This window comes from Eriocheir sinensis, chromosome 26 (assembly GCF_024679095.1).
Source record: "Eriocheir sinensis breed Jianghai 21 chromosome 26, ASM2467909v1, whole genome shotgun sequence".
Classification (NCBI taxonomy): domain Eukaryota; kingdom Metazoa; phylum Arthropoda; class Malacostraca; order Decapoda; family Varunidae; genus Eriocheir; species Eriocheir sinensis.
The window spans coordinates 16,954,987-16,977,662 of NC_066534.1; the positions used below are offsets into that span (position 1 = coordinate 16,954,987).

The 22,676-nt window shown below is 44.0% G+C and overlaps 1 protein-coding gene across 1 annotated transcript in view; it reads right to left on the reverse strand.

Annotated features, from left to right (window-relative positions):
- Positions 1-22,676, reverse strand: part of LOC127003840 (roundabout homolog 2-like) — a gene marked incomplete at its 5' end in the record, with an annotated part of 245,879 nt that overhangs the window by 69,891 nt on the left and 153,312 nt on the right. Inside the window, one exon of the mRNA XM_050870915.1 lies at positions 5,408-5,753. Coding sequence (XP_050726872.1) covers positions 5,408-5,753 — 346 coding nt within the window. The remainder of the gene's footprint in view (positions 1-5,407; positions 5,754-22,676) is intronic.

Below are 22,676 nucleotides of genomic sequence, written 5' to 3' on the forward strand. Positions count from 1 at the left end.
TGCTTAAGATGATGTGTCTACCCTTTCCTCCTCCTCCTCTTCCTCGTCTTCTTCTTCCTCTTCTTCTTCCTCCTCCTCCTTCCCCTCATCTTCTGTACCCATTTCTCCACCATTGCACCCCCCCTTCCCTCCCTCTCTCTCTCTCTCTCTCTCTCTCTCTCTCTCTCTCTCTCTCTCTCTCTCTCTCTCTCTCTCTCTCTCTCTCTCTCTCTCTCTCTCTCTCTCTCTCTCCCCCATAACGTTCTCTATCGCCTTCAATCTCTTCCTCCATACCACCATCTCCTTCCTTCCTCCTCATTTTCTTTTTTCCTTTCCTTCTTTCCTCTCCCCCTCTTCCTCAGTCTTCTCCTCTTCTTCCTTTTTCTCTCCTACCTCTGTGTTATCTCCGTCTCTCCTCTTTATCTTCCTTCTTCTTTTTTCTCTTCCTTTTCCTTTCTCTTTCTCCTCTTTTCCCTCTTCCTCTCTCTCCAGCATCTCAATTGCATCCCCTTCTCTTCCCATCTCCCTTCCCATCACTCTCCCTTTCTCTGACATTCCCCTCTTTCTTCCTCCTCCTTCTCCTCTTCCACATCTTCCAACCCCTTTCACTTTCTTCCCCTTCCTCTCCTCCTTCCTCCTCTTCCAACTTTTTCACATTCCTATTCCCTTCAAGTTCTTCCCCTTCCTCTCCTCTTCCTCTTCCACATTGTTCAGCTCCCTTCACTTCCTCCCCTTCCTCTACCCTTCCTCTTCCTCTCTTCGTCCTCCTCCAGAATTACCAACCTCTCTCTCCTTACCCTTCCTATAAGATATTCCCTCCCTCCTCCTCCTCCCACCTACTCTCCTCTTTCCCTACTCTCTCTCTACTTCATCCCTTCCTCCTCTCCTCAACCTTCATAAGATGTTCCCCTTTTCCCTCTCCCATCCCCTCCCTTCCCTTCCTCCTCTCTCTCTTGCCTTTCTCTTCCCCTTCTCCCCACCTCATCCTTACCTCCTACCGCTCCCCACTCATCCCAACCACCTTCTCTCTCTCTCTCCTTCCTTCTCCTCTTCTTCCTTCCCCTCCCGCAGCCTCGGCAGTGAATATCGCCTGACGGAGGAGGAAGCTCAATCCATATCCGTCTGGGAGTGATGCTGACACACCCCCAGGGGCGCCTCACGTCTCATGCCTCGCGACTCCTCCTCCTCCTCCTCCTCCTCCTTCACGACATATTACACTACACTCCTCCTTCGACGCCTCCTCCTCCTACTACTGCATTGTATATTCCTCTTCCTCCTCCTTCTCCTGCTATTACTACTACTACTACTACTACTACTACTACTACTACTGCTGTTCCTGCTCCTACTACCCATTCTCCTCCTCCTCGTCCTCTTCCTTATCCTTCTTCTTCTCCTGCTTTTTTTACCTAGTTTTCTATTTTTTTTCTTGTCTTCACTCTCTTCCTCTTTTTCCTTCACTTCCTCCACCTCCTCGGCGCCTCCTCCTCCTCCTCCTCGTCCTTCTCCACTCAACCTTTTTAAGTGCCTCCTTCTCTTCCTCTTCCTCCTTCCTCCTGTTCGCTGCATGATTCCTACTCTTTCTCACTCGACCTTTCTTACTCCTTTTCCTCCTCCTACTCCTCCTATATCTGGTCTTCTTTTTCCAGTATCTTTTTTCCAACCTTCATTTCCCCTTCCATCCTCCTTATTTTCTTCCTTACTTGACCCCATCATTCTGTTCTCGCCTCCCTTCTACCTTTCCCATCATTCTCCACTCCTCTTCCCTTCCTGTACTTCACCTTTCCCCTCCTTCATCCCTCTCCTCCCCTTCCCCTTTCCTCAACCTTCAGCTCTTTACCTACCCTGGCATCGTATAGTTCTCCTCCTCCTCCTCCTCCTCCTCCTCCTCCTCCTCCTCCTCCTCACTCGCGGACCCAGGACTTGCAGGACCCATGTTCCCTCGTGGCCTCAGGGTCGCTAGCATGGCTCAGAGATTCGCAAAAGCTTGGGAAGGGAATGTGAGTGTGTGTGGAGGGAGGGGGGTATGTGTGTGCTTGGGTTGAGGATATGTGTATGTGTGTATATTTGTGTACGTGGGAGATTGTGTGTATGTTTATTAAGACAACCTATCTATGTATCTATTGAATAACCCAGCTATTTATCTATCTACCTATCTGTTTGTCTATCTACATTCAAACGTCTATATTATAGTATCTGTCTACCTATCTACCTTCTACCTCCTAACCCAGAAATCTATTTATCTATCTATTTAGTTATACATATATCTGAGTGCGTGTACATTAGCCGTAAAGAGTATGGTTACAGTGAAAAAGGAAGACACAGAGATTCATTGAGACGATTAAAGAAAATGGGAAAAGGGAAGACATACATTCCGAGGCACCTCCGTGAAATGAATAAATAAATCTTCTCCGCTAAAAAATAAAAAATAAAAAAAATAAAAAAAAATAAAAAATTGCGAGTCAGACATTTTAGAATCATACATAAACTGCTTAAAATTCGAAATGGCACAACAACAACAACAACAACAACGACAACAACAACCCAGCACATCACGAAACACAGAACCCGAGAAAATAAATAAAAATAAGACAGCAAATAAAAATAGTAAAGACAAAATAATAAATAGCAAATAACAAACAGTAAACCGTCGACTTGAGGAGCTTTCGACTCTCGGCTCGGCACAACATTTCCATAAATTTTGTTGACATACTCGAAAGCGATACAAAAGGAGCGATATTACGAGGAGAGGCGAACGGTGACCTCTTTGTATTATTTATGTTATTTATTTTATCTTTTTGTTTGTTTGGGGCTTTGAGCGAAATTGTTGAAGTTAAGGGAGGGAGGAGGGGAGAGGGGGGGTAGGGGGAGGATAGGGAGCAGGAGAAAGGGGAGTGGAGAGAGAGAGAGAGAGAGAGAGAGAGAGAGAGAGAGAGAGAGAGATTACCATGTCTTTATATATTATGATTTTCGCGTTCATCAGATTTAACACGGTTTTACAAATAACATCTGAAGACCTTAAATATCATGTATCGTACGTGTATTAGGTTTATACTGCTTTTCTGTACGATATTTAAACATTCGAGTATTTATCATTCATTCATTTATAAGTTCATTAAGCCTCAAAAGCTTTTCTAAATGGAGTCTAAAAATATCCGTCTGTTTTGGATCTATAAGTATATCGCTCTACTGACATTACGGTTCATATGTTAGTCTATATATAAAGTCTAAGGGCCGCTTTCACAGTCGTTTTGTTTGTTTTGAGCTATAGTATTTCCACTTAAAACTGACCGATGGGGTAGTGGCGGCTGCGGGGTTAGCCTAGCCCCGCACCTTGCCACACACTCTCAACACCTCTCGCTCCCTCTGCAGCCGCCAATACCCCATAGGCCAGTTTCACGTGGAAAACTATAGCGTCGATCCCCGCCATTGGTAACGATCAAAACAAACAAAGTAACTGTGAAAGCGGCCCTAAGGCATGTATAATCTTATGAGTTACGCGTCTGTTGCTCTAAGAATACGCAGGAGTTCCTTACCGTGTATATATAATGTTTCACTTGGCAGGTTTCGTATTTGGCAAAGATTCGTGCAATATTTCCTTGGGCGTGTTTACATTGGAAGGATAATTTTAGTGCACACACACACACACACACACACACACACACACACACACACACACACACACACACACACATTAGACTAGCCTCCCTTTCCTCCTTCTCATCTTCTTCCTTCTCTCATTTCCTCTCCTTCTTCTTCCCTCCCTTTATATGTTTGCTTCTATCCTCCCTTCCCTCCCTTCTTTCGTGTGTTTCTCCCTCCATCTGCCTCTGTTTCTCCTTCCCTCCCTCCCTTCCTTCTTTCCTCTGTCTTTCTTCCTCTCCCTTCCTTTCCTCAAATAGTCGAAGTCCCACTCTCCTAACCCTCCTTTCTCTCCTTTCTTCCTGTTCTCACCTTCCTCTCCCTTTCTTCCTCCGTTTCTTCTCTCTCCCTTTTCTAATGGTCCTCACTCTCTCTATCTCTCCTCTTTCACTATTTCTTCGGTTCTCCCTCTGTTTTTCTCTCCCTCTCTCTCTCTCCCTTCCTCCCTCCGCCCCTCCAGCCTTCCCTTCATCCCTTTCTTTTCTCCATTTCTTCGATCATCTCTGTTTTTCTCCCTCTCTGTGTCTCCCTTCTGTCTTTCCTTCATTCTTTTCTCTCCCTCCCTGCCTGCCTCTCTCTCTCTCCGCACCATTTCTTCGGATCTCCTAGTTTCCTTCCTTCCTCCCTCCCTCTCCTTCCTCTTTTCACCATTTATGCGATTTTTCTTCAGTTTTTCTCCCTTCCCTTCCTCCCACTCTTTGTTTTTCCCACCCTCCCAGCCGGCTGTCCAGACCCTTCCTTCCTTGCACGGCGGCGAAGTATCAGGTCGCCTCATCAGCTAAATTGGTGCTTGTTTTTTAGGGATTTCTCTCTCCCGTGTTTTTTCTCTGTTTTTTCTTCCCTCTAAAGCTCAGTCCGTTCCTCGGCCGCCCTGTCATTAGTTTTTACAGCCCCTTGCCCGGCCTCGCCTCTCCCCCGCCTCGCCTTGCTGCCCTGTTTGTGTAAATATTTCAACGTTTTTTATTTTATTTTTATTTTTTGGTGTTTTAATTTTATCTGAAGAATGCTGTTGGATAAGTTTTAAGGTATTGATTGTTTTGCTAATTGGGTTATGGTGGTTTTGTTTATCTCTGCTTGTTTGTGTATGTCTGTTTGTTTGTCTATCAGTCTGTGTCAATGTCTGTTTTTTTTGTTTGTTTGTCTCTTTGTCTCTCCTTGTCTAATTGGTTGTCTGTCTAATTGGTCTAGTTTGTGTGTGTATTTTCCTACCTCTATGTGTCTCTTATTGTATCCCTGTCTGTCTCTGTCTATCTGTCAGTCATGCAGGCACTCAGGAGACAGGACATGGGTGAAGCGTACATACAGAAGTTAGGGAAGAGATATATACAGAAAGACAGCACGGCAACCATTAAACTCAACAGAAATAATAAAATAACTTCACTAACATCATTTCTTTCCTGCCTTCCTACCTCCTTCCCTCCCTCACCCCTGCTTTCCTACCTCTCTCCGGCTTTCCTCCTCTTACTCCCTACTTTCCTCCCTCTCCCCTTCTTCTCTCCCTCACAATAAGAAAAATGATAGGCAAGGTGACACAATCTCTAACTATGGCTCTATATCTATTCATCTATATGTCTATCACACAAGAATTGAAAGCAATATAGGGAGACGCCTCGGGAACAATCAATTAGACTCCACAAGAAAAGTTATCCCTCTCTATCTCTTTCCAATTGTTTATCTGTCAATCTACTTCTCTCTCTCTCTCTCTCTCTCTCTCTCTCTCTCTCTCTCTCTCTCTCTCTCTCTCTCTCTCTCTCTCTCTCTCTCTCTCTCTCTCTCTCTGAACACTCACCGTCAGGAAGCGTCGTGTTGACCCTCAGTTCTGTTGGCAGCCCTTCCTCTGACCTCACGAAGGGCACCAGAAACACCTCGTACTCAGTGTTGGGGGTCAGGCCGTTCAGAACGTAGCTGGAGGCGCCGGCGTTCATGACTGTCACGGTATCCCAGGGCGTGTAGGAGGAGGAGGAGGACGAGGAGGAAGACGAGGAGGAGGAGGGTGTTGAGGTGGTGGCAGGTGAAGAAGGGGTGGTGGTTGGAGGGGAGGAGGTGACGTGGGGTGCAAGGTGAAGGGCGTGGAGGGAACGGCGTGGGCGGATGTGAACGTAAACGCCTTCCATTCTTGTGCCTGCGCCGGTTACCTGTGGAAGAAGAGAAGACAGGTGAGTGAGGGAGTGAGTGAGTGAGGGAGATTAGCATGTACGGGAAATAGGAAGGAAGGAAGGAAAGAAGAAAGGAAGGAAGGAAGGAAGAATGAAAAGAAAGAATGGCAAAATGAAATGAATCAAGATGGAAGGTATAATTACAGAATGCAAATTACGACACAGAACGAGACATAAAGAAAACGGGCGTGTGGAGACCGCAGAAATGAAGGGAGTTAGGATGAAAGGAAGGATGGAAAAATAAAAGGAAAAAGTGAAAAAAAAGAGTATAGGATGCAAATAACGAAACGGAATCCGACGTAAAAGGAAAGTGAAGAAAAAAAAATAATGTAAAGGAAGAAAAAAGAAAAAATGAAAAAGAAAAATAGAAAAGAAAGAAAAAAAAGAGAAGCCAAATAATAACGAAAAAGAACAAGACATACAAGGATGGAAAAAAAAGCAAGAAAAAGAAGAAAAAAACAAGAAAGACAAAGAAAACGAAGCAAAAAAACTAAAATCAAAGAATGAAGCGAAGAAAAACAGAACAAAACAAAACAAGAAAGGGAAAGTAAAAAAATGTACAGAAGGAAACACACACACACACACACACACACACACACACACACACACACAAAAAAAAAAAAAAAATGTATACACCACGAAATCTACGCCCGTCCCTAAAGTGCATCTCTCAGACCTATACCCAGACTAAGACCAAGAGACACATCCCCTCAAAGGCCTGGCTGGGAGAATTCTCAAGCCTCCTGTGACATCAAGATCAAGACCCTCATTACCACATATCACCAAGACGCTCCAGACGCTTTCCATCAGCCACTATAAAAAACAGCAGAGCGACGCAACACACAGAGCAAGGAAAGTGAGAGAACGGGAATGGTTATGAGGGAGAAGCACTTTCCGGGAGCTTGTTTTCTTTGTCTCTCTCTCTCTCTCTCTCTCTCTCTCTCTCTCTCTCTCTCTCTCTCTCTCTCTCTCTCTCTCTCTCTCTCTCTCTCTCTCTCTCTCTCTCTCTCTCTCTCTTATCACTTTTATTTCTTTCCTTTCCATTCCTTTATTTTCCTTTCCTTTCCTTTCCTTTCCTTTCCTTTCCTTTCCTTCCCTCTCCTCCATACCTTTTTTTCCTTCTCTTATGCCTGCTTCCTTTTATTTCTCACCTATATATTCTCTCTCTCTCTCTCTCTCTCTCTCTCTCTCTCTCTCTCTCTCTCTCTCTCTCTCTCTCTCTCTCTCTCTCTCTCTCTCTCTCTCTCTCTCTCTCTCTCTCTCTCTCTCTCTCTCTCTCCTTCTTCTTCTCCTTCTTCTTCTCCTTCTTCTTCTCCTTCTTCTCCTTCTCCTTCTCCTTCTTCTCCTTCTCCCTCTCCCTCTCCCTCTCCCTCTCCCTCTCTCAAGAAGCTCCGCGGTGTACCTAAGCTTCTTCCCGGCGCATACAAGACATCGCTGCATAACGTGGAAGCGCCGCTCAGAAATAGGGTGAGAGAGTTGAGCCTGAGAGTTGGTATACAGGGTTGCAATAGCCCCTTCTCTTCCTCCCTTCTCCCCAGTAAGTTTTTTTTTTTTCCTTTCATTCTTTAATTATTTTACTTTTCTGCTTTTTTTGTGTTTTTTTCCTGGTTTTGTTTTCTGTTGCTTGTGTTGCCGATGTTACTGTCTGGGACTTCTTGGGTGTTTGAGTACTTTTTTTCTTTTCCTTCATTCTTTTCTTCTGTACTTTTCTTTTGCGTCTTTTTTCTCTCTCTTTTTGTTTTTCTTTTGCTTCCCTTGTCTTGTCGTTCTTACTGTCTTCCATATTTCGATTATTTTTTTTCTTCTTTCTTTCCCTTTCTTCCTTTCTTAATTTTCTTTCTTTTTCTCCTCCATCTTGTTTGTCGCTGTTACTGTCTACCATATATACCTTTTTTTCTTCCTTATTCCTTTTTTTATTTACTTTCCCTTTCTTCCCTTCCTTCCTATCTTCCTTTCTTTCCTGTTTTCCTGTACCTTTTTTTCGTCTTTTTTTCTTTTTGCAACATTTTCTTTTCCTTGCTTTGTCATTGTTCCTGTCTACTATATTTCCGTTATTTGCTTATTTCCTTTTCTTCTTTCCTTCCTTTCCTGTCGACCTTGCTTATTTTTTGTGTATCTTCATTTTTTTTCGTTATCTTGCCGCTGTTACTGTCTCCCATATCTCTGTTTTTTCCTTATTCTTTTCTTTTTGCTTTCTTTCCCTCTATTGGTTCGTTCTTTTCCTCCCCCTCCTCCTCCTCCTATTCCTTCTCTTCCGCCTATCTCATTTCCTATATTCATTCCTCTTTATTCTCTACCCCCTTTTTTTATTTCCTTTTCCCTCCTCTCATTTTCTTTTTGGTATGATTCTCACCTCCTCTTTTTTTTTTACCTCCTCTTCTCCTTCTCTTCCACCCTCTGTTCTTCCCTCCTTCCTCTTCCGCCTTCTTGCCTCATCCTCTACCTCAATACCTCCCTTCCTTCCTCTTCTACTCCTCCTCCTCCCATCATCCTCCCACACAGACTCTTGCCTCTATCCCTTCTTTTCTCCTTCGGTTCCTTCTTACATACTATTACCACCAACACGATCCCTTCTCACATCCCCCTTCCTCTTCCTCTCCTTCTCCCTTCCCCCACCACCTCCATCCCCCAACCGCCGCCCTCAGCATCACCCTTTTGAGAGATTTATCCCAGCGTTTTGCATATTTTATTTTCAATCTCGACCTCTTTCTTTTCTACCATTTATATTTTTAAAAACTGCCTGTACCTCCTCTGTTGCCCTCCTCTCCTCTCCTCTCCTCTCCTCCCCGTCCTCCCTTCCAGCCTTTCTGCAAAATATATTAATACTTTTTCTGCGTTCTGGCAATTTGTTTCCATCGTGCGCAAAGACCCGGATGTTCGCTGTATATGGCCGGATGATTTGTGCCCGGAGACTGCAAACACACACACACACACACACACACACACCATATATATATACATACACATACAGTTCCATTCTCTCTCCCCATTCTCTTTGTCTACCTCCTCCCTTTCCTTATGTATTTCCTCTTTTTCTCTCCTTTCTTACTTCCTTTACTCCTTCCCTTAACCTTCTCTCTCTGGTACCTCCTTTTCGCTCTCTATAATCTACCTCCTTACCTCCCTCCCTTCCTCTACCCGCCTACCTACCTACCTCCCTGCCTTCCTACCTACATACCTACTTTTCCCTACCCACACATGCAAAAGGCCCCGGTTATCTCCCTATTTTGTGACCTCCCCGCCCCTCTCCCCCCCCCCCTGTTACAAGTTCTCACCCCACAAACGCCAATCATGTCAATTTGAACCACTAACTGAAGCATCGACAGACCAGTTCACACCACACCATGTCACACCCTTCTGCCTGGTCCACCTCCCTGCTCCTGTTGTTGCTGGTGGTGTGGTTAGGTTGCCCGCCCACATCTCTTTCCACCACACCGAGTCACACCATACCACCTCCACCTGCTGTTTCCTCCACTTTGTTTTCCATCCACCCCACTCTACGTTCCTCACAGCTCCATTCACTATTCAGTCCACATGTATATTCCATCCACATATATATTCCATCCACGTTTCTGGTGTAGTTTTAAGCTATTTCATCCACTCCACTGTACAATACTCATATCATCACCTCACATCACATTCATAACATTAACTATCATCACCAAGGTCCTTCTATAATAATACCATCATCACTATCACCACCACCATCACCACTACCACTAAAACCCCACCTCACTATACATAAAACCATCCTTACATCATTCCCCTCCCTCCCTTCCCAGCTTCCCTCTTTCCCCATCTATCCCTTCGTCCACCCTTCATCCCCACCTTGAACCCAGCTCCCTCCATCCATCCCATCTACTCATTCAGCCGTACCAAACATGAGCTGCAGCCTGATAGAGGAACATGCTTAGGTTAACAGGCTCGCAGATGCTTTTCCACGCTCAGTTAGAGGGGAAAAAGTGGGCAGGGAGCGTGGCGAAATTTAAGCTTCTTGGTAAAAACTGGTTTGGAATATATATCGAAAAGAGGGGAGGGAGGGAGAGAGAGAGGGGGGGATAGAGCGAGAGAGAGAGAGAGAGTTCATGCATACGCAATGTAGATATGAACACAAGAGAATACGTTGTGAATATTTTAGGTAATTGTACGCTCATACATGCATACATATATCTTTCATACATACAGACAGACAGACACAGACAGACTGACGGACACACACACACACACACACACACACACAAGGGATATATAAAAACTGTACAAAGACGAACTCCTTCCTATTTTTTTCTTAATATCTTTCCTTCACTGATTTTCTTTTTTCTTTCTTACTTCTATCTTTTCCTACTTTTCTTCCTTCCCTTTTCTACTATTTTTCGACTTTCTTTCTTTCCTTCATCCCTTTCCTTCCTTTAACTCCCTCTCCATACCTCCTTTCTTCCTTTCTAATCGTCTTTATTTCCTCCTTCACATATTAACATCATTTCTTCCCTTCCCTTCCTTCCTTCTTACCTTCCTCTCTTTCTCCCTCCCTCTCTCTCTCTCCCTCCCCCTCTCACTCTCCTCCCTCCCTCCCTCCCACCCACAATAAACCTCAGCCGCGCAAGGTACCTACGAGCACAGTCTCATCTGGGGAGGTGTTATTCTCTCCCCCCTCCCCCCCTCTCCCCCCTCCAAGAGCCATACCTCACCCACACATTATTACTCTCTCTCTCTCTCTCTCTCTCTCTCTCTCTCTCTCTCTCTCTCTCTCTCTCTCTCTCTCTCTCTCTCTCTCTCACTTGCTATATATATACATATTGCGTCCCTTTGAACCTTGAGAGAGAGAGAGAAGAAGAGAGAGAGAGTTATTTTAAAGTTTCGGAGATAATACTTTTCTTATTTTCTCACTTATTTCATATTTTGTCCTCTCTCTCTCTCTCTCTCTCTCTCTCTCTCTCTCTCTCTCTCTCTCTCTCTCTCTCTCTCTCTCTCTCTCTCTCTCTCTCTCTCTCTCTCTCTCTCTCTCTCTCTCGGGGGAAAGAAACATAACATCAATCACTGTAGCTACAACATCACCATCAACACCACCACCACCACCATCACCACCCTCATAACAGGCCCTCAACCCTTCAGCCCCACACCACCATCCCTCAACACCACGACCATCACCACCACCACCACTGCTACTACTTTTACAACACCACCACCACCACCACCACCACCTCTCCCCCCCCCCCTTTCCTTCATTCTCCTCCTTCTCTCAGAACAACTTCTTTCCTCCTCCTCCTCCTCCTCCTCCTCCTTCTACGGACATCACCAGTTCCTTTCATCTCTCTATTCTTTCTTTCCTCTCTTCTTCCTCACTTCCATACCACTTTTTCATTTCTTTCCCCATCTTCTTTCTTCCCCCTCTCTCTCCACTACTTCCCCTTTCTATCCCGCTCTCCCTCTTCCCCTCACTTTTCTCCTCTCCCATACAGACTCTCCTTCCTTCCTTCTTTTTTCTTGTTCTTCTCTTCTTCATTTTCCCTTCTCTATTCTCTTCTTGTTTGAACCTAATCTTGCCTTCCCCTTTACCCCTTCGCCACGATCCATTCTCTTCATCCCTCTCTCTCTTCTTTCTAACCCGTCTACCTTCCCTCCTTCTCTCCCCTACCTCCCTACTGTCTCCCCCTCCCTCCCCCGTTAGGCAGACAGACACACGGCCTCGTCACTCACGGCGCCACAAAAGTACGTCCGCCTCAGCCTCTAATCACCACATCTTAATGCCGCTCCTCCATCGCCGCCGCCTCCGCCGCCTCTTCCTTCCCCGCCGCCGCCACCAGCACCACTCTCATCGCCTTCCTCTATCTCCTTCTCCTTCTGGTGGTGGTGGTGGTGAGGCGTTGATGGTCTTTGTTTCTGATTCTTCTTGTTTTCTTTCTTAAGTTTCGTTTAATGCTTCTGTTTCTGTTTCTTTTCTTGTGTCTTTTTGTTAATGTTGCTTTGTTTTGATTTTCTTCCATATCTCCCTCTTTCCTTTCCTCTTCTTCTTCTGTTGCTTCTGTTTCTTTCGTTTCTGATTTTCGTATAATCTTCTATTCCTCTACTTCTTCCTCGTCTTTCTCTTCTACTTCGCTCTTTTTCTTTTTTGTCTTGATCTTCTACTTACATTTTTGGTTTCTTGTTTTCTTGGTTTTATTTTCTCTATTTTATTACTGTCTTCCTTCTTCTTCTCTCCTTTTCCTTCTTTCCTTCCTTCCTTACTTTTCCTTTCCTCCTTTCTTCCTTCTCTCCTTTTCCTTCTTTCCTTCCTTCCTTGCTTTTCCTTTCCTCCTTTCTTCCTTCTCTCTTTTTCCTTCTTTCCTTGCTTTTCCTTTCCTCCTTTCTTCCTTCTCTCCTTTTCCTTCTTTCCTTCCTTCCTTGCTTTTCTTTTCCTCCTTTCTTCCTTCTCTCCTTTTCCTTCTTTCCTTCCTTCCTTGCTTTTCCTTTCCTCCTTTCTTCTTTCTCTCTTTTTCCTTCTTTCCTTCCTTCCTTGCTTTTCCTTTCCTCCTTTCTTCCTTCTCTCCTTTTCCTTCTTTCCTTCCTTCCTTGCTTTTCCTTTCCTCCTTTCTTCCTTCTCTCCTTTTCCTTCTTTCCTTCCAACCCTTCTTTCTTCCTTCTCTCCTTTTCTTTCTTCCTTCCTTCTTAATCTCCCTCTTACGATAGTCTCCCTTGCTAGTGTGCTCTCCTCTCCCTTGGCTAATATATCAACCCTCACACCCTTCGCCCTCTTCGCCCGGGACTCGAACTGACGTGCACGGATTGTCTTTGCTTCCCTGGACACGTTAGCCACCGCGCCACCAGAAGGGTTATTAACCGAATCGCCTTTTGATGGGTCACTGAAAAAGGTTTGGATTTAATTAAGTGATGAAGGAAAGAAAAAAAATATGGTCTTTTTTTTTTCCTTTTCATTTAATTTGGTGTCTGGTTTTATGTCTCTCTCTCTCTCTCTCTCTCTCTCTCTCTCTCTCTCTCTCTCTCTCTCTCTCTCTCTCTCTCTCTCTCTCTCTCTCTGTCTCTTCTCTTCTCTTCTCTTCTCTTCCTTCCTTCCTTCCTTCCTTCCTTCCCTTCCTTCCTTCCTTCCCTTCCTTCCTTCCTTCCCTTCCTTCCTTCCTTCCTTCCTTCCTTCCCTTCCCTTTAATTCCCTTCCCTTCCCTTCCCTTCCCTTCCCTTCCCTTCCCTTCCTTTTGTTTCTTTTCTTTATGTTTCTGTTGATTTGGTTGGTTTTTCTCTCTTCCTACTTTCTCTTCTTTCTTTTCTTCTCTCTCTCCTCTTCTTCTGAGCTTCTTTTTTTTTTGTTCCTGCTCTATTTACAGTATTTCGTTTTGTTTCCTCCTTTTACACTTCCTTCTTTCGCCTTTTCTTTTTCTTTTCCATTTTCTTCTTCTATCCTTTTTTATCTTTCTCTGTTTTCTCTTTCTCTCTTCTCATTGTTAGTCTCTTGCATGGACCTTCTCTTCTCCCTCCCATTCCCTTCCTTTCTTCCTTCTCCCCTTCCTCCCTTCCTTCCTTTCTACGAGTATCTATCTCTGTTTTCTCCGACCCTCCCAATGTTAGTCCGCAAAATGGACCTCTTTCCCTTCCCCTTCCTTCCTTCCTTCCTTTCTATATCTTTGTTTACTCTTTCCCTCCTCCTGCATGGACCTCCTCTTTCCCTTCCCCTTCCTTCCTTCCTTCCTTTCTATCTATCTCTGTTTTCTCCGTCCCTCAAAATGTTAGTCCGCTGAATGGACCTCTTTCCCTTCCCCTTCCTTCCTTCCTTCCTTTCTATCTATCTCTGTTTTCTCTCTCGCTCCTTCCAATGTCAGTTCCTGCATGGCTTCCTCGCCCAATATGCCTTTTCTGCGCCCTCCTTTGTCGCTCCCTGTCGGCCAATGGAAGTACTTTGTTTTCTTGCCCTGCCTCCCTGCCTCCCTGCCTCTTTGCTTGCCTGTATCTCTCAACCCCTTGCTCTGGTTTCTTTCCCTTCCTCAGGCTATCTCTCCCTCTCTCACTCTCTCTGTTCTCTACCAACCTCCTTCTTTTTTTTCTTCTTCCCCTTCTTTCCCTGCCTTCCTCCCTGTCTCAACCCTTGCCTTAGTTTTTTTTTTTTTTCCCTACCTCAGGCTCTCTCTCCCTTGCCTCGCTCTCTCCCTTCCCCCTTCTTCTTCCCCTTCTTTTCCTTCCTGTCTCCGTGTCTCCCTTCCTCAACCCTTCCTTTAGATTCTTTCCCTACCTAAGGCTGTATTATTCTCTCTCTCTCTCTCTCTCTCTCTCTCTCTCTCTCTCTCTCTCTCTCTCTCTCTCTCTCTCTCTCTCTCTCTCTCTCTCTCTCTCTCTCTCTCTCTCTCTCTCTCTCTCTCTCTCTCTCTCTCTCTCGTTATCGGTATTATCTTCCCTTCTTCTTCCATACTAACTCCCTCTGCTCTCCCTTCTTCTTCCATACTATCTCCCTATCTCTATTTCCTCCCTTCTTCTTTTTCTTCTCTTTGCTTTCACTCCCCTATCGCAAACTACCTTCCTTATCTCCTTCCTTCTTCTTTTTCCTCAGTTTGCTTTCCCTTCCCTTCCCTTGTCATTCTGCCCTGATTTCGCCTTTCTCAAACAGTCCCTTTCCCTCCCTTCTTCCCTTCCTTTCCTTACTCAACTCCTTCGACCTCCTTTTCCACCCTTCTTACCTTCCTCCCCTTCAAGTTTCCTCTCTCCCTTCTTTTCTCTTTCTCCTTCCATTCCAGTTTCTTCCCTCCCTTCTTTCATCTTTTTTCCTTCTTTCTTTGCTTTCTTTTTCCATTCCTCCCTTCCTTCCTCCTCACCCAACCTCCTCCTCCTCCTCCTCCTCCTCCTCCTTTTACTATTCCATTTCTCTCCCCTTTATCGGAACACGAATATATGCTTTCCTTTCGTTTGTTTATGCATAATGCCCCCCTTCCCCTCACGCCCCATCCTCCTCCTCTCCCCCATCACCCCTTCATCCCCCACCGACCCCCTTTCCCCGCCCGACCCACGACCGACCTAAATTCATATTCCGAAACGACGACCGAGGAATTGAGGAAAATGTTGGACTGGCGAGAGTAAGGAGGGAAAGTGAGGCAAGGAAAACTTATGGAGATAAAAAATGGAAACTCACGAATTTGATGGAGAGTGAATGGAGTGATGAATGGAGGAGGAAAGGAAGAATAAGCAAATAAAAGTAAATAATGAAAAATGAATAATAAACCGAGAAAACAGGAAAAGAGGGAAGTGAAGCAAATAAGAAGTAAAGAAAGATATATAGAGATAGACAAAGAAAGACCGACCTATGAATGAAGAATGAATGACCTAGTGAACAAAGCAAGGAAAAAAGTGACTATACGAAAATGGAAATAAAGAAAAAGAAGGAAAGATCAATATGAAGGCCGAACCTTAAAGAACACGAACCCCTCAAACGAATACAAAAATTTAAAAAAGTGAATAGTGAAAATGAATAGAGAAAAAAAAACGTGAAAATGACGAGAATATCTAACAAAAAGAATCTGAAACGGACAGGACGAAGGAAAAATAAGTGAAAATATTAGGAAAGAGAAGGAAAAAAACATAACGAAAAGGCGAGTGAACGAGAGAGAGAGAGAGAGAGAGAGAGAGAGAGAGAGAGAGAGAGAGAGAGAGAGCGTAACAAGCAATACAAGTACACACATTCACAGGATGAAGAGAAGGGAAGAGGAGGAAGGAAAACAAGGAAGGAAGGAAGGAAGGAAGGGAAGGAAGGGGAACGCAAGAGACAGTAGACATGTATTGGCCTGAGGAGAGAGAGAGAGAGAGAGAGAGAGAGAGAGAGAGAGAGAAGAGAGAATGTTTGCTGCGGGGACTCTCATTTCTTCCCCTCCTCCTCCTTCTCCTCTTCCTCCTCTTCCTTCTCTTCCTCCCCTTCACTATCACCTCTTTTTTTGTTCGTGCATAGCTATTCGTTATCTTAGGAAGGTGGAAACGAGGGGGAGGATGATGGGAAGAAGAGGAGAGAGAGGGAGAGAGAGAGAGAGAGAGAGAGAGAGAGAGAGAGAGAGAGAGAGAGAGAGAGAGAGAAGGGGGAAAGTGATGTGATGCGAATGGAAAATCTTGAGTCCAAAGATGTATCTGGTTTTGTATGTATATATATATGTATGTATGTATGTATGTATGTATGTGTGTATGTATGTATGTGAAAAAGCGGAGATGGAAGAGGAAGAGCAGGAAGAGAAAGAGGAGAAAAAAGGAAGGAAAGTGGAACAGACAACATTTTATAAATATTCTAATGATTAAAAAAAAATGGACCTAATATGTGTGTATGTTTGTGTATATGTATAAATTAATGTATGTACGTGTGTATGTATGCATTTGTCTAAGTATGTATGTATAATTGTATGGATATGAATGTAAGCATATCGTTCGTTATCTGTATAGTTCATATTTTAAAACAATCAACGCCAAATTAACACAAAACTACATTAATTAAAACGAACAGGTAACCCCAAAACACAGGTACAAGAACACCTTACACCCGGAGAAGGCAACAAGAACAGGAGAAGAAGAAAAAGATGCGAGATATTGGGCATTAGACTGAGAGAGAAAGGAAGGGAGGAAGGGAAGGAAACGAGAGAGGGAAAAAACAACAACTTAACGAAGACAGGAACACAAGGACATAAGGAGAAGAAGAGAAAGACGTGAGATATACAGCATAATGATAAAGGAAGGAAGGAAGGAAGGAAGGAAGGAAAAAATTACCTAACCAAAGAAGAAACACAAAAAATTAAGAACATAAGAAGAAGAAGAAAAACACGAGAGATACAGCGTCAGGAAAAGGTAGAGAAAGAAAGGAAGGAAGGAAGGAAGGAAAAAATTACCTAACCAAAGGAGAAACACAAAATTAAGAACATAAGAAAAAGAAGAAGATAAAAACGAGATACAGCGTCAGGAAAAGGTAAAGAAAGGAAGGAAGGAAGGAAGGAAGGAAAAAATTACCTAACCAAAGGAGAAACACAAAAAATTAAGAACATAAGAAGAAGAAGAAAAACACGAGAGATACAGCGTCAGGAAAAGGTAGAGAAAGAAAGGAAGGAAGGAAGGAAGGATAAAATAAAGAAGAGGAAAGAAAAATACCCAAACCAAAGGAGGAACACACACAAAAAAAACTATAAACATAAGAAGAAAAAAATACGATACAACGTCAGGAAAAGGTAAAGAAAGAAAGGAAGGAAGGAAGGAAGGGAAGGACGAAGGACAAATGAAGGAAGGAAGGAAGAGAGAGAAGGAAGGACAAAAAATATAGCTAACCAACGGAGGAAACTTCAGAACATAAGACCATAAGGAATAGAAAACGGAGGACCCCACTCAGGCAACAGAAGGGGGGGCTCATGTAAACTCCAGCACCACGTATCTGCGCCGTCCATGAATTCTCCTAACCTTTCCTTGTAGGCGCCTATCGTATTTGCACTAACAGCCTATAAAGGGAGGAGCAGTGTTGGGGTGAGCGGCGGAGGAGACGGCGGAACAGACAAGGGAAACCGGTGTACTGGGACAGGTATAGCGTTAATTAGGCCGAAAGGAATAGTTTTGCTGGGATGGAAAGGGAAAGGGGAGTGTAGGGAGGAAGTTAGAGATACAGGAGAGAATATGGAAGGTGGAAAGGAAGGAAGGAAGGAAGGAAGGATGGAAGGAAGGAATGACTGAAAAAAATAATGAGGAAAGGAAGAAAGGAAGTAAACAATAAATAAATGATAGAAGAAAGGAAGGAAGAAAGGAAGGGGAGGAAGGAAGGAAGGATGGAAAGAAGGAAAGGAATAAATAATGAGTGACTGAAAAAAAAATTAATGAGGAAAGGAAGAAGGAAGTAAACAATGAATAAATGAAGGAAGGAAGGAAGGAAGGGAGAAAAGGAATAAAATAAGAAGAAAAAAAGTTAAGAGGGTGGAACAGAACATTAATTAAGATACAGAATAAGAAAGAAATTGAAAAAAAAAGATAAACGAAAAAAAAAGAAAACTGGGTGAACAAGGGAACAGAAATGAGGAGAGGAAGGAAGGAAGGAAGGAAGGAAGGGAAGGAGAGATAAAGGGAAGGAAATAAGAATGTAAAACAGAGAATTGTTGAGACAGAGAGAGAGAGAGAGAAAGAGAGAAATCGTGAAGGAAAGCGAGAGACAAACAGACAAACAGACAGACAGACAGGTTCCTACACTACACTCCTGCTCATCCGGTCCTCCCCAATTTTGTGAGCCGAGGCGAGAGGTGACGGAAGGAGGGGGGGAGCGAGGAGGGGAAGGGGGGAGAGGGGAGAGGGGGAGGGGGAAGGGGGGATTATTAAGGGATTAGGGCATAATAATTGGTCGACAGAGATGATTGGAATAGCCAGTGTAATTGGCAGCCATTGATTTTGGGGGGAGGGGGGAGGGGGGAGGGGGGAGGAAGGAGGGGGTGAGAGAGAGAAAAGGGGGAGAAGGGGAGAGTGGTATGGGGGGTAGGAGGGGTGATATTAGAGACGAGGAGGAGGAGGGAGGAAAAAAATGGGGGAGGGAGGAAAGGGAGGGGAGGAGAGTGGAGGGGGAGGGAAGGGAGGAGAGGGATAATATAGATGGGTAGATGGTCTTAAGGGAAATGGGTAAGGGGAGGGAGGGGAAGAGAGGGGTAAGAGAGGGGAAGGGAGGGAAAGGGAGGGTGAGGCAAGGCTGTATTGAGGAAGTAGAGAAAGGGGTTTTGGGTAAGATAAAGGGGAAGGAAAGAGGGAGGGAAATGAAGGATAAGATTGCACAGTGAAGTTCTGATGATGTGTTAGGGGAAGGAAGGGAGAGAAAAGAAGGTAAGAAAAGGAGAGGAACATAAAGAAAAAGGAGAGGAAATAAAGGGAAGAAGAGGAAGAGAAAAAGTGCACTGAGAAGATAGTTGAAAGATAGAAGAGAAAGGAAGGTAAATAGATGGTAAGAAAAAGGAGAAAACAAAAAAAAAAAGAAGAAGCGAGGCATTGATGATAAAAGAAGGGAAGTGGGAACGAGAGAGAGAGAGAGAGAGAGAGAGAGAGAGAGAGAAAGGAAGCTGAAGGTTGCATGGGAGGGGAAAAGAAAGGAGAAGCAAAATATGGGAAAGAAATGAAAGTGTAAAAGAGGGAAAGGGAGGGGAGGTATATAAGAGGAAAAAAGAAGAAAAGAGCGGAGGAAAATGCAGGAAAGCAAAGAAAAAAGTAAAGAAGAAAGATATGTCAAAATGAGGGCAGGGAAACGAGAGTGTGAGAGGGGAAAAGGAGAGAAGGTATATGAGGAAAAAGAGGAAAAGCGGAGGAGGAAAGTGCAGGAAAGTATGGCAGTGATGGTGTAAAGAAAAAAAAAGAAATGTGAAAATAAGGGCAGGAAAACGAAAGTCTGAAAGAGAGGGGAAAGGAAAGTAAAAGAAAAAAAGGGAAAGGAGGAAAAGAGCGAAGGAAAAGTGCATTCTGGGAAGTTGTGAAACAGAAAGTGAAGTTGACGAGTAAAAAAAGAAGGCAACGAAGGAAAGCAAAAGGAAAGGAAAGGAAAAAGATGGTGAAAGAGGACAGGAAAGGAAAAGAAAAGAGGAGAAAGAAAGGAGTGAAAGAGGAGTGCATTGTGAGGCAGTGATGGTGTAATTGGTCTATAATGGGAGTGGCAGTTTTTGTTGCTTCGGCGAGAATGTCTTTAATAAGTTGGCGGATAAAATGGCGCGAGGCAATTACAGAGGAGGCGGGGGTGGAGGGGGAGGGGGTGGGGGTGGTGGGGGGGGTGGAGGTGGGCGTGAAAATGAAGATAAGGAAGAGAGGTGAAGGAGGACGACGAGGTGGAGCAGGAGGAAGAGGAGGAGGAGGAGGAGGACGAAGTGGAGGAGGTAGTGGTGAATGAGAAGGAGGAGGAGGAGGAGGAATATGAATAGATGAGGGAAGAAGATAAATAAAAGGAGAAGAATGAAGAAGAAGAAGAAGAAGAAGAAGAAGAAGAAGAAGGATAACGAGAACGAGATGAAGAACAAGATTAATTAAGGAGTGAATGAAGAAAAAAGAATGAAAATAATGAGTAGAAAAGATGAAAGAAAAAACAAGTAAAAGAAAGGGAAAAAGGAGAGACTGAAAATGAGAGAAAGAAAGTGAAAGTGAGCGAGAAAGAGAGTGAGAGAGTGGGCGCCATCCAGGTAAACAGAATTCCTCCATTACTCATTATTTTCCCTCACCTGCGATAAATCAATTAGTGGAAACAATTTGGCCATTAGTTCACCTGGTAACGGCGCACAGGTATGATACGAGCCAGGCAGGTGAGGCAAGGTAAATAACGCGATAGATACATCAAAGCCATCAAAACCTTTATCAATATCAACGGAAAGAAGATAGAGAAGATAAGGAGGAGATGAAGGATGGAGAAGAAGAAGAAGGAAAAGAGGAAGAAGAAGAAGAGGAAGAACAAGAAGAACAAGGAGATGATGATGATGATGATGACGAAGAAGAAGAAGATGGAGAAGAACTGAACAGATAAATATATGAAATGAATAGACAGAGAGAAAGAGAAAGAGGAATAGAAACGAGAGCGAGAGCGAGAGCGAGAGCGAGAGAGAGAGAGAGAGAGAGAGAGAGAGAGAGAGAGAGAGAACCAATAACACCATGACACTAAGTCCTCGCGGAACTGACAGCTTTCCATATTACTGCAAAGTGTGAGGAGAATTTCACCATACTAGGGGGGGGGGGGGAGAGAGAGAGAGAGAGAGAGAGAGAGAGAGAGAGAGAGAGAGAGAGAGAGAGAGAGAGAAACGGAAAAACGGGAGATGGAAGAGGGGAAAGAGAAGGGGATGCTGGGAAAAGAAGATGGAGAGTAATGAGCTGGGTGATGATAATAGTAATGATGATAATGGTAAGAATGTACATAAGAATGGTTTCCCACACGCAGGTATACCGGAATTTAATATAACCTGAACTTAACTTAACCTGACCTGACCCAACTTTAGCTAACCGAATTTTACCGTACCGAACTATATTTAACCCTAACCAAACCTTACTTACTTACCTGACCAAGCCTTACTTAACTAGCCGAATCTTACTTAAACTAACCGAGCCTTACCTAACCTAATTTAACCTGACCTGACCCAACTTTAGCTAACCGAACCACACTTAACCCTAACTAATCCTTACTTACTTACCTGACCAGGCCTTACTTAACTAGCCCCAACTAACTAACGTTTAATCGCCCTACCGCTAACCTTACTAAACCTGACCAAACTGACAACCTGACAACTAGCTAACCGAACCATACTTAACCCTACCCAAACCTTACTCACCTGACCAAGCCTTACTTAACTAGCCGAATCTTACTTAACCTAACCGAGCCTTGCCTAATCGAACCTTACCTAACCTAACCGAACTTTACTTGTAACCGAGTCTACCTTACAAACCAAATCGAGCCTTACCCTAACCGAACTTTACCTAACTTGAAGCTAACCTAACCTAACCTAACCTAACCGAACTTTACTTGTAACCGAATCTACCTTACTAGCCAAATCGAGCCTTACCCTAACCGAACTTTACCTAACTTGAAGCTAACCTAACCTAACCGAGCTTTACTTGTAACCGAATCTACCTTACTAGCCAAATCGAACCTTACCCTAACCGAACTTTACCTAACTTGAAGCTAACCTAACCTAACCTAACCTAACCGAACTTTACTTGTAACCGAATCTACCTTACTAGCCAAATCGAACCTTACCCTAACCGAACTTTACCTAACTTGACCTAACCTCACCTTACCCTAACCGAACTTTACCTAACTTGACCTAACCTCACCTAACCTAACCTAACCTTACCTTAACATCGAACTTTACTTAACCTAACCGGACCTTACTTAAACGTGAACCTAACCTAACCTAGCCTTTACTAACCTAAACACAAGACAGACAGACAATATGAACATTCCCAGGTTAACTAAAAAAGATACACAGGTCAATTATAGAAGACATCATTAACTTGCACAGTAAAACAAGAGGAGCCACGCTTTATTACGAGTTCTCCTACCCATCCCCTCTCTCATTATCCATCTCATTATTTTACTTCGCCACGATATTACAGGTAGACAGACAAACGCTCAAACAGACAGAGAAATATAGACGGAAAATAGATACATAGATAGATATACACGGACATACAGACAGATTAATATGCAGATAGAAACACCCAGACCGATAGATAGACAAAGAAATAGACAGACAGTTAGAGATAGATTGACAAAAAGTGACTGAGAGACTGATAGACACAGACAGACAGACAGAAAGAGACAGATAAACACACAGCACCAATTACAACAGTATGCCTCACAAGCACAACAAAGAGACCACCACCACTATTAGAACGACACACAAACACACACACAAACAACAACCCCTCCCCCACCCACCCTTCATCCCCACACACACGCACACACATACAGACAGACACCGGGCACGCTTACAATAGCATCCCAGGCACATGAGTCCAATACCGTCCGCCGCTGGGGCTAATAGGCGACATGCAAGCGGCTGTAAACCTCTCGCCGATGCACGAAAATTGCCTAACATTGGTTGCCGCTAGAAACGAGGACACGCAGGCGGCGCTGATGGTCGCGGCCGGGCAATACACAAATACCAACCCGTTATTATCGCCGCGAGTGTGAGTGTAGAGGGAATGGCCGGCGGCTTCAGCATCATTCTTCGGCCCAGCGCTGTCATATTATTGTACTCAACGCATTCCATTGTCGTACTTTCTGACCGATAACTATAGCAGAAACAAACAAAAAAAGCATCAATAAATAACAGTTTTTACGTTAACTTTAATATTCTATCGTTGTGTGTGTGGTTGCGACTGTCTTCGAGCATAAATGTGATAAATGCAATGTTCAGAGTACGACAATTTGGCAACCCTGCAAGTTCGGCCGTGGGGTTAGATGTGGTGGGTGAA